At 37.2% G+C, this 18,841-nt stretch overlaps 1 protein-coding gene across 1 annotated transcript in view; it reads left to right on the plus strand.

Moving 5' to 3' along the window:
* The window catches only part of LOC106663779 (peroxidase-like), a 69,165-nt gene that overhangs the window by 45,975 nt on the left and 4,349 nt on the right, over window positions 1-18,841 (plus strand). The window contains exons 2-4 of the mRNA XM_014388871.1: window positions 13,433-13,532; window positions 17,418-17,631; window positions 17,686-17,873. Coding sequence (XP_014244357.1) covers window positions 13,433-13,532; window positions 17,418-17,631; window positions 17,686-17,873 — 502 coding nt within the window. The remainder of the gene's footprint in view (window positions 1-13,432; window positions 13,533-17,417; window positions 17,632-17,685; window positions 17,874-18,841) is intronic.

The following is an 18,841-nucleotide window of genomic DNA, read 5'->3' on the forward strand; positions in this document are numbered from 1 at the left end:
CGCCGTATCTGCCTTATCCGGTTTATCTCAAATTTTTTTAAACGCCGATCGAGATTTTTTTTTAAATTCTGTACGTAAGATTAGTGAAAGAGGAAAGCAATAATGCAACTAGGCAACGCTTCAGCCTATTGTTGGTTTTTGACGACAAATGTTCACATAGAATTCATCGTCTCACCTCACCCTGCTTATATCCCTAACGCCTGATCCCTCAGCCCGTGATATTTTCCAGTCGATAGTAAATTTTTTTTTAAAGTAAAGAACAATAAATGTATCAAGGATGTAGATATTACAAAATGAAATATTTCTTCAAAGCGCAAGTGGTGTAAAAAACCAAATAAATTTTGAAGAAAATTTTGTTTACATACATTATTTTATTGAAGAGATATTAATAATATGATATGTCAAATAGTTGAATTTGTTGTGAAAAACACCTTAAAAAAGAGCTTTTAATAAGCCAACAAGGAAGGAAGAAGAGGAGAAAAAATATCACGTACTTTTTTATTCTCGAATTTTTGGTTAGGAAAAACTGAGTTTTAGAAAATTCTACTTCTTCGGTCTGATGGACACTGTTATAACTTTGAGTAAGAAATCTATTTCTTAACTTCTAATCAAATCTATTTTTTTAATCTATTTCCTACCCATGACAAAGAGACAAGATCGTATACCGTGTCGCTCTTGCCACACTCAAAGTAATCAGATTAAAATTTTCCATTTCTCCGGGACAAAGAAGAATTCTGTAATATTCGTCTAGCGTCATAAATGAAATTTGAGTTTAATAAAAATCAAATTTGAATTTAATGCCGTTCTGACGTGAGAAATGGAGGTTCAGAATATTTTCGTAAATTTGACCTAAGACGTTTTCGACATTTTTTATTTGTCGTCCTTCCTGGGCATTAACAAATCAGACTTCTGAAGAAACAAATGGAGAATAAGTAGACAGTATTAACGGAAAATAAATTGTCGTTGAGACAGACAGGTGAGCCTATCACAGATATGGACCTAGGTCAACTCGACCTGTAAAGTGAAAAACCGCAGGATTCCGATTTCACGGTTAGATACTTAAAAGGCAAAAGTTACCACTTTTCAGTTTAAAAATTTGTTTATTAAAGCAACCTTTCGATGTAATTTCTTAAAAATTCAATCCGATTGCATGGTAGAAATATGTGATTCAGAATTTTTCTCTAATTAGCTCAATCCAAAAAAAAAATTGAGTATAATCAAGCAAAAGCATAAAGTTCTTTTTTTTAAATTGAAGGATGACTTGTCCTTCGTAATTGGCATATGTCAAACGTAACGTAAGGCATGTTTCCAGTTACAGATCCATATCATTAGGGCATTCTTGAAATGGTAAGTTATAATTATTATGAATATATAATGATATATTAGTTGGTTTTCATAATAAAGAGTTAATTAGTGTTGAGTATGTCTTTTCTTTGTTCGTCTGTCTAACTGTTGCAATGGGTTTGCCAGTTTTGATGAAGTTCATGTGTTTGATATGATTCACCCTGGGTGTACATATACTAAGAACTCCATTTCAGCCATATTCAAGTAATCATCCACAATATGGTCTCCATGTATTTTAGCATTACTCTGCATTACCAAGAAATCGATGGCAGTATATCTTCAATAATTTTCTTTAAGAATCTCTGAGGTTAGATACAGATTGGACAAATTCCACCTCAGAACCTCAAGGAACCACCACCTAGGAGTTCCACGTGAAATTTCGACCATCTGAATATTTGAGACCTTCACACATCCCATGTTTAAACCGAAGGCTTCTCATTGCGGAAAGGAAAGGTCCGGGGGTCCGCGGTAGCCGAGTGGTTAAGGCGTCAGACTCTCGGCTAGTAGATCTCGCGGTCGTGGGTTCGATTCCCACCGTCGCCTCTGGACTTTTTCTGACGCCTAAGGAGACCGGTGGCCGCAATTGAAAGAAATTGACACGGCACTCATCAATGAAAGGAGCGGGATCAGATCTCAGCGACACTGAATTTGGTCCCAACCCCCTTCAAAAATGAGTTTCTTCGATGGAAGAACCGGCACACCGGGGGCTCAAATTCACACTTGTGTTGCGAGCCCCCCAAAAAATGGAGCCAGGGATAAAGTACAATAAGCTGTACAGCTGCAGTGCTCAGGAGGACCAAGGGATAGAAAATTAAGGTTATATTTATTCTTCTTACCGTTCTGCTGGATTTGGAAAATTTTCGGACTTGCCTTGTGAGACTTAAAATTTCATTTCCAGTGACGCCAGGGTTACGCAAGTCCTGATCCTTTCGGAATAATATGATTCGACCTCATGTTGGCCTTGCCCATTTAACCCTTAATACATAGTCCTATTAGTATTGTGCTGACTTAAATGTCTGGCTGATATCATCATAAATAAAATTTAATCAAGTGAAATCATCTAGACTCTAGAGAAAAGAAAGAAGACAACGGTTTTTTTAGAGAAATGAAATTTTTAGTAGAATGTATGGGCAAAATGATACTGTTTGTGAAAAATGGATTCACATATATGACTTACTGATTACTCGGACCACCGACGATTTCAGCTTTTGTAATTTACAATAAATTATTGGTAGGGTTCGAGACACCCAAACCCGGGTGTTGGCAGTACGGGGTCAGACCTCGGTCATCCGCACAGCCGCAGCGGTCGGGCTCCAGAGGCTATTAACAGTCAGGTCATTTCAGCCCGCAATGCAACCTTTCTAAAACCAAACCATTCTCTTTCTCACTAACTATTAAATACATTATTTCTTATTTACATATCATTGTAGTGGCGTACTCTATAATCCTCCATCATCCTTATATAACTAACCTAATTGAGGATCGATGTGGTTCTCAATGTACATCTCTTATACAACATGTCAATCGATCACCTGATTTGCTCAAGCAAAATTTCCATATCGGGTTGCATTCCTACACGCTCCCCGTATAGAGCCAAGGAATTCAATGAATTGATCAACCTGACAAAAAACGCGAACTTTGAGACAAAAGTATTCTTGTGTTTTCCTCGCATGGCCTATCCTTAAGCCGGGAAAACACTTACCCGATGCAACGCTATGCTACGCTACCCGACGCTATGTTTAGGCAGGGTGTGCACATCTATGCGACGTCAAGCGCACGCCTCGTACAGTCAACGTGTATCACAAATCAGTATCACAATCGCAACGCCTCTTTTGCTCTTAATACACTATTTTGTACAAAACCATGTAATAAATTGTTAGTTAAATTCAATTGTTTTAAATAAAGTTATTCCGGTCTTTTGATCAATTTTCTGCCTAACAATCATAATTAAATAATTTTTATAAAAACTCACTATTTTTGATCTCGTTTAATTTGATTTATATTAAAATGAGAATGTTGTAATTAATATAAAGACCAAATTGCATAACACAGTTTGGAATAAACTACAAAAAATGTGAATTCTGATGCTACTCGACGAAAATGTATGAGCAAATATAATTGTATCAGCAAAACCATGAAATAAATTGTTAATTAATTTTGTACATTTTTGGCATATAATTTTATGGAAATTATTTACATTAATTATTATTATTATATAACATTTATTTTCCCCAAAAGAAAACATAGATAGATTTTGCAGTTGGTTGAAAATTATGATTGAAATGTATAAAATTGAATTGAAGCCCCTTTTTTTTATATAATTAATCAAATATTTTAGATGTTTTTGTATTAGTTCGTGAGGTGGTAAAGTTGGAACCTTCTTGGAGTACTGGTTTTATCATCTAGTCGCTTCATGGAATGAAGAAGTGTATATCAGGTGTTTCCAATTTTGTATCCCTCCAGTTTGGCAGCTGCATTGGTCTTCTTCCAAACCAAAGCGTTTAAAGCGGGGAACAACTTACCCGATACAACGCTATGCGACGCTACCCGATGCTTTGCCACGTATAGGTAGGGTGTGCACATCTATACAACGTCAAGCGCACGCCACGTACAGTCACACAGCGTGTATCACAATAATCGTTATCACAATCGCAAAGTCTCATTTGTTCTGAATGCACTATTTTGAGCAAAACCTTGTAATAAATTGTTAGTTAAATTTAATTGTTTTAAATAAAGTTATTCCGGTGTTTCGATAAATTTTCTGCCTAACCATCATAACCAAATATTTTTTATAAAAACTCATGAATTTTTGATCTCATTTAATTTGGTTTATATTAAAATAAGAATGTTGTAATTAATATAATGACAAAATTATACATACATAATTGGAAATAAACTACAAAAAATGTGTGTCTTGTTCTGACAATACCGAGGAAAATAGTGCAATTTTATGAGCAAAACATAAAATAAATTGTTAGTTAAATTTTATGAGCAAAACCGTGTAATAAATCGCTTGTTAAACTTAATTGTTTTAATTAAAGTTATTCCTGTGTTTAGATAAATTTTCTTCCTAACCATCATAATTAAATTATTTTTATAAAAACTCATGAATTTTTGATCTCATTTAATTTGGTTTATATTAAAATAAGAATGTTGTAATTAATAAATAAAACGAAAATAAATATAACGGCAAAATTACATATACATAGTTTGAAATAAACTACAAAAAATATGAGTGTTCTTTTTTGACGTTACTCAACGAAAAAGGGTGTAATTGTATGAGCAAAACCGTGTAATAAATTGTTAGTTAAATTCATTATATCAAAAATGGTATTCCTGTGTTTTGATCTATTTTCTACCAAACCTATTTTTGTAAATAAAAACTAATGAATTTTTGATCTCGGTTAATTTGGTTTTATATTAAAATAAGTATGTTGTAATTAATATAACGACAATAATACATGTAGTTTCAATAAAATATGAGCGTCAGGTTCTTTTGTTGTCGTCTGTACTCGATGCCACCGGACGAAAATCTGGACAGTGGGGATCGCAGGGCGTAGAGTAGAGTAGTGTTGCGTAGCATCGGGCAGATGTGCACGGAGGTAATACACTCTTATGGAAAAATGGACTTTGGATTTGCGTCGGGTAGAATCGGGTAGCGTTGCATCGCGTTGCGACGGTTGTGTTCCTGGCTTTAATCGGATGAGGATGACCCTTCCCTCTACGAATCAGATCCAGAGGGCCACCTACATATGCAGATAAAGTTAGGCGCGTTGTAACCAGTTCGGTACGTTTTATTTGGATTTCCCGTACTAATTTTATCTAGGGCTAGTAAATTTAGGTATTTTATAGGATCTTGTGAAGGGAGTTGACTTGGTCTGGCTGTATGCCGTTGTATATACAAGGATAACGCCCGGAGATGATGAAATGAGCAAATAGTACTGGACAACGCGGGAAGAGGGTAAAGTTATTTGATTATAATGTACAATTTTACTTTATTAGAATATTAATAATCCGTAATCATTGGGGTGAAAAAAATGCAATACAGTTTTTTTAATAAAATACGTTCGAACATTTTTCCTCTTTTTCAGAACAAAGCAAAAAGGTCCTTTGTAAAATTTAATATCTGGCCCAAAGTTTACTTAATCTTTTAATTATTGGTGGTAGAGGAATGTTTCTCCGGGTTGTTTTGGCTGTATTTTTTTTTTTTTTTTTTATGTTTTACATATCGAGGAAAACTACGTATTTCAGTCTTTCAGCGACGGATGTCCCGCGAAAAGCCATATCCGTTACGTAAATACGTATAATCGAAAGATCGAACCGACCCGGTCGAGAGTATTGCGTACAGATAATCGTGATTACTGTGATTGACGGGACTGATTGCTTAATTCGGTTATGGAAAACGGCCGAGGCGGAAACGGTGCGGTTTCGATGTAGATTGCATTGCGCGATGCAGCGAGACGGAACGGAAACAAACGGACCCCAGGGGGTTACAGTCCGGTTTTTGAACTTGGCACTTAACGGCCCGGGGGACTTTGCCCAAGTGGCGAAATCAGAAGCACGGTCAACCTCGCCGATCCGGCTGGATCACGTCAACTACCGTGATGTATATCATTAAAACCGACACAATGTCTGCTTAGTTTTCTCTATAAAAAAAGGATTATTTTGAAATAGAGATGAAACACATTGTACAATTTTAAGCAAGCTTGCACTTCGATTCGTCTAATTTCTTCTTAATAAAAATAATAATCAGTTGGGACTTGATCTTTCGTGAACATTTCCACACAAATTAACGAGAAGGAGAAGCATGGTCAACCTGGGCTTTCTATTGGACGTCGACTACCATGATGTATGTCATTAAAACCGACTCAATGTCTGCTATTAGTTCTTTTTAAGAAACGCAAAGGATTATTTTGCAATACAGTTCAAGCATAACTAAGTTGGAGGACTTTAAACAAGCTTTTATTTCAGCTAATTTCTCCTTATCAACATAACATGAATGTTGTGGTCATACAGGAGATAAAATAATTAAAAGCAGATGACAAAGTAGCTTTATTTTCTTGATCGTACAATTCTTGAACAATTAGGATTTAATTACTCACAATCGTTAATGAGAATCAGAAGCACGATCAAGCACAAACTTTCTCAGTATGCCGGACACATATGCGGGCTTTGGCCCAAAAGTAATACCCCTGTGTCAACCGCGAAGGCCGATTCCGATTCGGGATGGGATGATCTATTTGAGTGCCACTACTTACTTAACACCAAGAACTTCTCAGACGGCTCGGTCCACTGACGCTGCGACCTTTCTTTACCGCTTTCTTTATTGCCCGTTTAGCGTCAGCGGGTCGGATCGCTTTGAAAAAAGTATAATGGATGGGCAGTCCCGGCTTTCGCCGCCTTCTTCCAGACGTGCCCGGGTGCCCAGACAACTACTACCGATTTTCCACGTCTCTCAACTCATCGTATCTACAGGACAATTATCTATAGAGAATCTGTTCTTAAGAACTCACATCACACTAGGCTGTCACACCGGAGGTGCTTAGTAACAAAGTGAGTCTCCTGTTACCAGTTACTTGGTGGCAGGTTACAAGTGGCCATACCAGGATGACGAGTAAGTGCTTTGTACTTGCAAGGCCAGAGGTGTTTGAGATTGCATTAAGGCTTTGTCAGACGTTAGAGAAAACAATAAACTTACACTTATTCGGGGGCTCTGTTTGCCATGGTACCCAGGGATAATAAGGAGGGCGATAAATTGGTCATGAGGACACCTATCAGTCCTGAACCCTTTTACCAGGAAGAAGAACTCCTGGGAGAGAAAAAGCCAAGGCCTGAACCCTGATCTAGTAAAAAGTCTTAAGCTTAACGAAGAGCTCCAGATAGTGAATAAAGTGGCCAAGTCCTTTCAACTTTAATCTGCGTATTTTTCGAACAACGCACAACGCACTCAGGGTTTGCACGATGCAAGGGCATTCAGCTTGGCCGTAGTACACAATGCAATGCCAAGATGGTCCGTGAAGTCACAGGTCTTAAACTCGACCAGGAAGATGAAGCGCCAGTTTACCTTGAAGAAAGGTTAACTATGGCGGTTTAGTCGATTTGACCAGAATCGCCAAATATGAGTACCGTTCTTCATCATTCCATCCCACTCCAAAGCGAAGCCGATCAAAGACAAACCTGTTAGCTCATCCTAGGACCATGTCTGCTAGGGGATGATCCCCATAGAAGCCTCATAACCAAGCTGCCCTCCTCAAGTTCAAACGGCAGGACACCAGATTCGTAACAAAGACTAGCCAGGAGCTAGAACAGGGCATATTAACCTCAGCTAACTCGAAGACGAGTACTTTTCTAACTAGTCATTCCGCTTGAGACCAAACCCCTGATAATAGAACCTATGAATAGGCCACACAAGGGCGTCGGTGGCCGCAACGGTTTAGGCATGGCGCTCATCACTGTAAAGTAAAGGTCCCGGGTTCGAATGCAGGGCCGCTGGATTCGAACCCGACATACCTACAAATGGGCTTTTTTCAAAAACACCAGCACCCTGAGAGTTTATATGACCTCTGCTGTTGCGAACCCTCGGGAAAAAAAAATTAAATGTAATTAAGAATTCACTAGTTTCGTGATCCGCTTGACCAATTAATATCTTACAATTAATTAAGGTTTTCAGTTGAGATAAAAAAGTCAATGGCACGAGCAGGATTCGAACCGAATTGAAAAATGGCAAAAAGGAGGGAAAACTCAAAAGGTGTGGTTGAGATGGGAAGTTAGTGTCCGAGTGGATCGAGGTCATGAGAGCTCAAGTGGTAGAGCAGCGGCATATCGAACCGAAGATCGTGGGTTCGAATCCCGCTCGTGACATTGACTTTTTTTATCTCAACTGAAAACCTTAATTAATTGTAATTAAGAATTATATAACTTCTAGTACACTGTGTAAGAACTTCCTATTTTTCAGCAAATTTTTATATTAATAAGATAAAAAGTCTTCACTATCATCTTAAAATAAAAATTAATTATGAATGTAAACATGGCTGAATGAAGTTTGTTAAATAAATGCTGTATTACATGTTTGTTTATTGGTACATGATTTTGTAACAGGCAACGTAAAAATTTTCAAAAACTTTGAAATGGTGTATAATTAGTGTCATTCATTAAACAGGTTTTCTTTTGCATTTTAAACTGAAAATTATTGTCATTCAATTATTGAAAATTTACATTTGAGTTGATATTATGCAAAGTTATTTAAATGTTGATCAAACTTAAATGTTAATTTATCGGTCGATCGAGAGGGAAAAAAATAACCCTTGGCCGATTATGTGATAGTTTAATATCGGCCGAGTGATTTATCGCATTTATTCGTAATATTTTAATATTTAATTTTAATATGATTTAGTACCAGGAAAGTTTCGATTTTGGTTTAAAGTTCAAACAAATGTTTTATTATTGTCAAAAAGTTCTTTCAAAAAGAGTGTGTTTTCAACTTAGATATGTACTTCATAACTTAGATTTATGAAAGAAAAATTATTCCATGATCTAGAAAAAGGCCAGAAGTTTATTAAAAGTTAAACTTTCATTTTAAAATGCTAGTATGCGTTTCATCTAAGCCGAAGGATTTGTCGAGTAAATTTTGTTTAGTACATCACGAATTTTGCAATAATTCCAACTAGTTTCATCCACTTCTCGGTATCAAAGGAAAAAAGCTATTTTGTATTCCAAATAGCAAATGATGTCCTCTATTTTTCCACAAGAAAAAATCTAATACTCCTTGGTATTTTGTATTCAAAATCTCGGATTTATAAATAATTTCACATAGCGTACTTAGAAATTTTTTATTTTAATCATTACTCCAAAATAACATTCGCCGTTTTCAATCAACACTGAAAATTTCGTAACTATTCTGGACATCGTAAGTTCGAATCCTTTAAAAACTAAATCAAATTTTCAAAATCGAAACATTGCTGTATTGATACAAATTGGTTTTTAATCCCCCAAATTTTTAGTAATTGCTTAAATTAAACAACACATTTAATTAGTTTAGTGTTTAAATTCTAGTAGCGGTTTCAGTGAACAAAGTTGAGCAACAGTGCCCCAGCTGGTGTGGTGTAATTTCATAATGATGAATGCATTTAGTCCATAGTAGTTAGGTGTATGTTGTAATTAAGTTAATGCGTGTCATTTGAGCAGTTTAATCAAACCTTAATATGGAAATGTGGAACTGTTAAGTTTTCGTGAATGTGTCACAATAACCATATAGGACAGATAGCTTTGACACTCACAGAACGAAGCTGGTAGGATTTTTTCCTTATTGACGGAAAATTGCCGTACAAGAATAAATTAACAAATTATTTTATTAACCGACTGGATCGAGTGAACGAATTGTATAAATGGCTTGAGATTTAAAGTTTTAGGTTAAAGTGACACGGTCTCTTGACCTAGCGCACTGCGACCAATATTGGCTGACTCGGGCACGTGAAAGACTTTACCAGTCCTGCCGCCAGAACTTCACAGAGAGCAGCTTACCCTATGAGGCATGGTTCTTTGCCAAGAGGAGCTCCTCTAGCGTACATGGTCCTTGGATGAAAACGTACTCGCCTAAGACGATCCGGCGATCCGGGGCGAATCGACTACACCTCCATAATTAAGCTAAGCTCTTCGAACTTTGTTCCCTTTCGGTTCTAACACCGAATTAACGCAGAGTACCGAATATGAGAATGTCCACTTTGACCTTTCCTGACCCTCTTGTTGACCCTCCTTCATTTCAATGAGCACGCAGAGAGTCCACTAATCTGGCATGGCCTTCGAGTCGTGTAATCCGGGTAGGATTCGTCCAACTCATGTGCTGGTTAAATAGTATAGATTAAAAGTGATCATCTTTAGGTCGTAGCACACCGTGACCAGTGGTGTCTTTGATGCAATTTCCACCATCATCGAGCTCTTCGTTAAACCCAAGGTTTTATACTAGGTATCAATGCTTAGCACGCTTGTGTGTCCATGAGGTCATGGTTTTATTGCTCCAGGAGTAGGAATCTCAGCCTGCACGGCTTTCATTATCTTTTTATCAATTTCATAAAATGAAATTATTTCATCCAAATAATAAAAGTAATAAAATAAAACCTAACAGGCACAAAACAGGGGCATTTTCACAGAGTTGCTTTATTTCTGAGAGCGAGATCCGATCTCGGTTTTTTACAGCATCATGTATCGATGATAATCAGAATTGGAAGCGTGATTTAACAAAAAAAACTTTCTCTTTTCAAGCGCAAAGTTGAAATTATTCCCAACGGTCTTTTAAAGACAATCGGTACCAAAGTTATCAAAGTGCTTATTGAAAAATCCAGAGGATGCGATTAACAAAGAAGGAAGAAGTCGAGGGAGTAAACAGACCGTGTCGTCTCTCTTATACGATCCGGACGTCAGCGCTGATCGAGCTTGAAAGCGTTTGCGGTCCAACGGGGAAAAAAAAGAAGCTGTGACAAAACTCATGTGGCCGAAGTTGGACTTGGTCAAGTTTCCCTTTACGTCACCTCGCTTAATAACCGTTAATAATAGAAATAACGTAATAAATAATAACAATATAAATAAAATGTGGGCGACGCGAATTCTCACGTTCTTCAAATCTTTAAAGAATTTCAATTAATTAATCTTTAATTGAGGTTTTGGTTGAGATAAAAAAGTCAGTGTCACGAGTGGGATTCGAACCCACGACCTTCGGCTCAATACGCCGCTGCTCGAACCCCTTGAGCTATCGTGACTTCGATCTACTCAGACACCAACCCACCATCTCAACCTACCTTTCGAATTTTCCCTTCTTTTTGCCATTTTTCATTCCAACCAAAACCTTACATAAAAAGAAAAATTAATTGAAAGAAGTTATTTGGTCAATCGAACCACGAAATATAATGGATTTAATAAGTAAAACGAAGTATAACTTCACTAACAGCTCTCCGTGGACACTTCATTCGTCGCCGAGAACCAAATCATCAAATCCTGATTACACGACATTTGAAAAATGGCAAAAATGAGGAAAAATTCGAAAGGTAGGTTGAGATGAGGAGTTGGTGTCCGAGTGGATCGAAGTCACGATAGCTCAAGCGGTAGAGCAGCGGCGAAGGTCGTGGGTTCGAATCCAGCTCGTGACTCTAGCTTTTTCATTTCAATCAAAACCTTACATAAAAAGATTAATTAATTGAAAGAAGTAATTTGGTCAATAGACCACTAAATATAATGGTCTTTAAAGAATATTAAACAAATTACTAAAATAAAAACTATACATGCTTAAGTAATTAAAAGTAATAATACAATCAGTGCATTTCGAACTTAATAAAGTTATTTGATGATGATGATGATGGTAATAATAATAATATAAAACCTGTCTGGATGATTTTTGTTAGTTTACAAACTGAATCCTTAAAACTTTTTAGAAAGAAAAAAGTGAATAATTGATGCTAGTGAAATAATTTTTTGATTAATTTTGGCCAAACTGCTTTTTAAGCACTGTCATTCGCGTTGCGCCTCGTCTACTAACAATTAAATCCCCATTTTCAGTTGATTCGACGAAATCAACACATTTGACTTAATTACGTTGTTTTATGACTCGAGACTTTAATTTTGTCCCAGTACGATCTAACTTTGGCCATCTTGTTCTGTTGAGTAAATAATAATTGGTAATTTTGTCTTTTTAAGCCCGGGGATTATTTTTGTAATCTGAATGTACGTATAGAAATACATTTTTAAAAAGCGACACCACTCTTGGGATGATCGGGCGCCATTTGGTGGTTTTGGACGGTATCTCAAATACCACAGTAATCCACAATCCTGAAAAACTAGGTGGTCAGAATTTACTCCGGAAAATAGCCAATTAATTTTTAATCAATCTCAAAGTTTCCATTTTTCCACGAACTAGGTGCCTTGTCATACTACGCTTTGTCTTGGTAGATAACTTGGGAAAATTTGATTTAACAGCTCTCTGTGGGTTTTTTCTAATGTCCACACTCCACAGTGGAATAGAACAAACCTGATTCTTATTTTATCTTCTGCAAGATCCAAAGTTGCCATGACCACTCAGTAACTCTCTGCCAAAAGTTGGGCCAATACACAATCATGGATTAGCGTCTCGCCTCGCCCTGTGTATAACCCTGACGCCAAGCCTTTCTTCTATATAGCATCCAAAATCCTAATGCCTTCGTCTTCGTCTTTACAAATCAAATTTAAACGTTGCCAATATTAAAAAGCAAATATTACATGGAAAATATCGTTTTACAAATATTTTTGATTGATGGCACAGGTACGGGATAATAAAGAGATACGTCAAATGGAAGCCTACATGCCTTTAAAAAAACTTTTCTTTTATAAATCAGAACAAAGAATTATATCGTACTGATCTATTTTCGAACTTTTAAATAAACTCGTTATTTGGGAAAATCGCCCATGGGGCTAAACGTACTTTATATAAGGTTTCGCATCTTCAATTTCTTCCAAGTGTTTTAAATGATTTTTTTAATGGTCATAGGTTTTCAAATGAAGGTCGGAACTTGATGCTAGTTGTTTTATTTCAATTAAGATTGTACTTTGATTTTGATTTGAAGATTTGAACTTTAAGCTTTACTTAGCCTGTGCTGATGTTATAGCTCATTTCCAACTTTGCAAACTTTCTTCTCCTATATTTTCCATTTAAACAATTTATCTCACTCCTTGTAATTAATTACAATCGATTAATAATTACGAAAGAAAACATGATGGTACAAACTAGCGTTATTTTCTCTGCAAAACTGATTAAAGGGACTTGCAGCACGACGACTTCGGACCGAATCTCACTCCTTCTAAAGGACTTCGTTACGCAACCACGATACTTTGTATAATCATCGTCATTACATGTAAATCTGTCCATATAATTCATTAATTTTAATAATAATTGACACTGTAGACTGGTCTTAAAATGAAATAATCGTCTAGCTGGATGTTGTAAAGTATGTTTAACCGGGGTGATAAATTTGCGACCGTTTAGCCCATAACGTTACTTTATGTGAGAAAAATTGTTTTAGTATTTTTTGTTATCAGGTTTTTTTACCATTTGTTTTGTTTGTTTCAGATGTCACGTCTGAAAATGTGTATAGGAACGCTGGTTTTTGCACTGCTGGCTGTCAACGCTCTGGCTGTAGATTATCACAACCCTTTTCAAAATTTTACAGGTGAAGTATTGTTTATTTTCTTAGTAATCCTTTTATGATCGACTTGACAGGATCTGAACCCCCAAGACCGAACTGACGGTAAACCTAGGAAAGTATGCTACAGTTTTCCAGTCTGAAATCATAGCGATTGAACAATGTGCCAGAGAAATAAAAAGGCTAGGAATACATTTCCGGAATATAGCCATTTTTTCTGACAGCCAGGGAGCACTTAGAACCCCAGCCTCATGCGAGGCGAAAACAAAGAGTTTTAAGAGTTTTTGGAACTGCATGGAGGACTTGACGGAAGTCAATGACACTAATGACCTGACCCAGGCACGGGTCCCTGGACATTCCGGGCATAGAGGCAGCGAAAAGGTTGTCATGTTGGCCAAAAAAGGGGGGGGTCCTCTTCAAAAAGGGACCATCTCTTCTCTGGGTCCTGAACCCTACTGCGGCTTAGCAGTCTGCCACAAAAGAGGATACATCTCAAAATGGGTCCTTAATGAGCCCAAAATCTGGTGGAACTTACCACAGGTATGAGGCACGCGAAGAGATTCATAGAAGGACCATCCGCAAAACTTACAAAAGAATTACTGGAAGGCAACCGCAACGAACCAGGATTCTGGTTGGACTTCTGAAGGGCACTGCCACTTAAGAAAGCACATGCACCGGATAGGAGTACTGACAGAAGAAACACTGTGCAGATACTGCCAAGAAGAGGAGGAGACCGCAGATTTTATGTTTAAGTAAAGGTCTGTGAAGGGCAGGTTCTTGCAACTAGGACAAGAAAAACCACAAACAAGATCCTACGCCAAGGAACCACTGGCAAAGCTTTGAAAGCTGGTTAATAACCTGAAACTGGCCAGTAAGTTATAAATATTCAGGTCGAGGTGTCCCCTGTCCCTATCCCTGACAGGAACTAAAGTTGACCAGGAAAATTGATCTGTGAACCCAACGTGAAAACTTTTTCACCCAGTGGTGAAAATTACGTCTTGGTTTGAAACCATGGTGCCAGATATGAACAAATGTTGAAAAATAGGGAAATTCAGTTGAGGACTGACAAAAGAGCTGCTATGGACCTGGGATCAACGATTTGAATGAACCTTTTTTTACACTAGAGCGAAAGATTTTAGTGTTCGAGCATTTGTGTCAATGTTTTCTAGGAGTTTAGCTAACTTTACTGAAAGCGTCGTTTCGTTTTTGTAACTTTTTATATGTAATCTTTATTTTAAACGATCCTACATATTATTTTCTTAAACTACTTAATAATACAAATCGAAATATATTAATTCACTAGTTTCGTGGTCCGCTTGACCAATTAATATCTTACAATTAATTAAGGTTTTCAGTTGAGATAAAAAAGTCAATGGCACGTGCGGGATTCGAACCCACGATCTTCGGCATGATACGCCGCTGCTCTACCATTTCAGCTATCGTGACCTCGATCCACTCGGACACCAACCTCCCATCTCAATCCCACCTTTTGAATTTCCCCTCCTTTTTGCCATTTTTCATATGTCGTGTAATCAATTTGATTCTCAACGACAAATGAAATTCAAAAGGTGGTGTTGAGATGGGAGGTTGGTGTCCGAGTGGATCGAGGTCACGCTAGCTCAAGTGGTAGAGCAGCGGCGTATGAAGCCGAAGATCGTGGGTTCGAATCCCGCTCGTGCCATTGACTTTTTTATCTCAACTGAAAACCTTAATTAATTGTAAGATATATAATAATCTTGAAATAAATGCACAACCAAGGCTGAAAAACACGACTTTAAAAAATTACTTACTTAAATTAGCTAAACGAATTTTCTCGGCTCTTGAAGCCCATTGGCAAGAAGATACTTGTCCAATATTTTTCGACCTAGGATTACCAAAAAAAAATTTCATTTATGATCCCAAGTCCCTATGGCCTCTCACTGTTTTCCATTACCCCACGATAATTCTGAGCGGTGAAGTTTCACATTTCCTTTGATTAAATATGTATTTTCAAATAGGATACAACTAAATACAACCTGTCAGATTTTATGATTTTACTGACTCGGAGGAAACTTTCTTTGAGCGGACTTAAAAGGGCAGACAGGTATAAATATTCAGCCGTCGGTCCAGCTCGTACGAAATGCAAATTGAATTGTGTTACACAAAATCTGGATCTAGACCTTATTAAGATGTAAAATCCAAAGAATTTCTGTAAACCAGCTACCAAAAAAAAACCTTACGCCAATTAACATGCGTCCTGTCTTTGCTCAACGTCCCGATTCAATCTCGAATCTCAAAATCAACTATTTCACAGTTGAGTTATCGAATTTTTACTGCCCAATTTGTTCAAAACCGTGGTTCTTGAGCAACAACGAAGCCATTTCCGTTGTGTCTCATAAATTTTTAAAGCTAACATTCTTTTTTTTTTTCAAGCTAGTACAGAGCCTTTTCTGCCGACCGTCGATCATTCACGCTTAATAAACGGCAGTGCAGCATGTCCAAGAATATTACTGCTTGATTGCTTAGTTGAGATTCCGTTACCATTTAGGCAACACGGTATTAAAAACGTTCTAAAATAACAATTTTCGCAAGTGAGATTTTATTTAACTTTCCCGTTACAAACACCCTTGTACCGTATTAAAAAGGAATATTGACTGAAGGGGAAAAAATATTCAGGTACTTTTAAAGTTTATTGCTGAAATTGATGATCTATGAAGTTGTCTTTCAACAAGTCAAATCCTTTAAAGAAACACAAGATCAGGTCTAAAAGAGAAAGCTCTAAGCTTTCAACACACAAAAAAAATTAATAACTAAAGTTTAAGACAAACATTCGGAGTCTGCATCATCCGTCTTATCTTTCAGTATGGTTCTTTAATGAACTTTGTCCATACTCAGATGGATCAATATTTTTGGAAATGTGGTCAAGCTTTCCTTGCCCAACCCAGTCCAGAATGCAGGGCATACAGGGCACCAAAATAAGGGTGATTTTGTTTTTCCCAACGTCTGCCAGGGCCCCTTGATGCACTCCCAAATATCTCTGGAGATTAAAACTTTCGCTTTCTGTGCTCTCAGCCTGCATAGGCCTTCGCACCAGCAGAGGACATGTTCCACAATTTCTTCTTCTTCCTGGCGATATTTGCGCAAGCTTGTTTCTGCTACTCTGAGTTTATATGCCTCCAGAGTTTGCAGTGTCTTGAAAACAGTCCTTCTATCTTACAGTCTAGTCTTTACACATCAATGGCCTTCGATTAATTTTTTTACAAGCCTCTATCCTGGAGTACCCATTGAACTGAGGACTTATACTTAACACATTGTTTGATGGGCAACATTTCTAGCAATTTGTTAAGCAGCAAAAGGGTTCAGAACCCATTAACCCTTGGCCAATTTATCAGCCCAGATAAAGGGCACCCAAACAAGGGTAATAGTGTTGTTATCCAAAATATTTCCCTAAACCTTGATGCAGTCACAAACAGCTCTGGGCTTTACTACCGATGAGGTAGTGCCTTTAGTGCCTCTTGGTTGTCCAAGTAGATGGCTATTCTTTCCTTGGTTTTCCTAGGTGTTTGATCTCTATGGCCCACACTGCCTGAAACCCAGTGGCATAATGCTCAAGGCTTATGTGGATTTTAGCCAATGGTTTATTTTCATATAGCTTCTGACTCATACTTGGTCTTGGATCTATCTGTATACAAACTATTCTCGACATTTATTGGTTGTAATTCTAGCAAAATCAGTCAAAGACCTTCACCTTCATCAAAGAAGAATCAAGTTAATTGAACTGAATTAAGAACTAATAAAGGTACAATAAGCAATAAGTGCATTTACAAGGTGTCCATTTGTCTAAAATATTTTTTACATAATGACTTTTGATTGAATGAATTGTTATATTCTATAATAATAAATGCTAATAAAATTATTTTCTTCTTGCACTAGACCGACCGTACTCTTCAGTTTCCTTCAGTCACAGGGTCTACCACCCAGCACCGAGCCAGTACAGGAGCAACAGGCCTTCATACGGTTTTGGTTTCGGTAAACCATCCAATGATTACTCCGACCAGTCCAGTTACCAAGGTGGTAACGGGCTTGAACAGCATAACAGCTACTTTGGCGGGTTCCAAGGCTCCTACAACCCACAGCTTGACAACTCGTATGTAAAATCTGTGTTTAAAGGATTTTTCAAAATGTTTCATTTTTTCTTTAGTCTTAGCGTAGGGTTTCCTTATGGCGCTGCTCCAAATCCAGAACCAACCTGCTCCTCGAAGGTGTACGGTCCATGTCAAGACTCAAAATACAGGACAGTAGATGGATCTTGCAACAACTTGAGGGATGCTGGACTCGGAAGACCAAATACGAAATACAACAGGATCCTTCCACCAAGATACGCTGATGGTATTTATTTATTTATTTTAATGAGAAGTATAACATTAACCTTAATCCAAGCTGAAAAATTTGCATATATTTTCCTTTGCCATCACTTGTAGGTTAGAATATGTTGAACATGTTTCTCCCTGGAATAATTGTTTCGTTTTTATTCCCTTTTATTATTATTTTATTCCCTTTGCTCTCTGAAAGGGTTTAACAATAATTTTTTAACTGTGAATTGATCTTTGTAGCTTTATGTATGTAATATTATTTATTTATTGGAATGAATGTATTCATTAGTGTGAATGGAGCCTATCCCTACTTACCACGAGGTTATCAAGCACTCTGGGGTAGTGTGAATTGTGGAGTGTGAATGTAATTTATTAGTACGAATGGATGGGCTTACCCTCAATGACTGCAAGTAATATCGGCTACTCTAGGGTAGTTTGAATGCTAACCAGACTATCATATTTTATCTTGCTTATGTTTTTATGTGTATTTGTGTTTGTTAGTTGTGTTATTTTATCCACATTTTCATGGCCCTGAGGCACAGAGAGGTTAGCAGTAGGATTAAGAAAATAGAGAGCCAGTTGCCGTCCTAATTGGTATGATCATAACTTGGCTGTAAAAACATAAAAAACTTGTCATTGGCTAAAATAATAACTTAGATTTTCCTAGTTTTGTTTTCCTGTCAAGCCATGTATGTTTGTTTTCTTTTTGGGTAAAAATGAACCATAAAACGGTTTTTCAATTCGTGGGGTGGACCTTTAATTTGGTCATTACTGATCATTTTGGCCAACCTATCCACACTGGTTTGGTTATGAGAACCTGGACCCAGCTCTGAAGATAACAAAATGTATAAAAATCTGCCAGATCTAATCAATAAAGATAGACAGCCAAAATGATCAGTAATGACCAAGCTGAAATTCTGTAAGTTAAATTTTTCATGTTACTTTCAGCACATCCATCCATTTTTAACCAAGCAAGATTAGGCA

The sequence above is a fragment of the Cimex lectularius genome, unplaced genomic scaffold (assembly GCF_000648675.2).
Source record: "Cimex lectularius strain Harlan isolate CLEC.00 unplaced genomic scaffold, Clec_2.1 scaffold100, whole genome shotgun sequence".
Lineage (NCBI taxonomy): Eukaryota > Metazoa > Arthropoda > Insecta > Hemiptera > Cimicidae > Cimex > Cimex lectularius.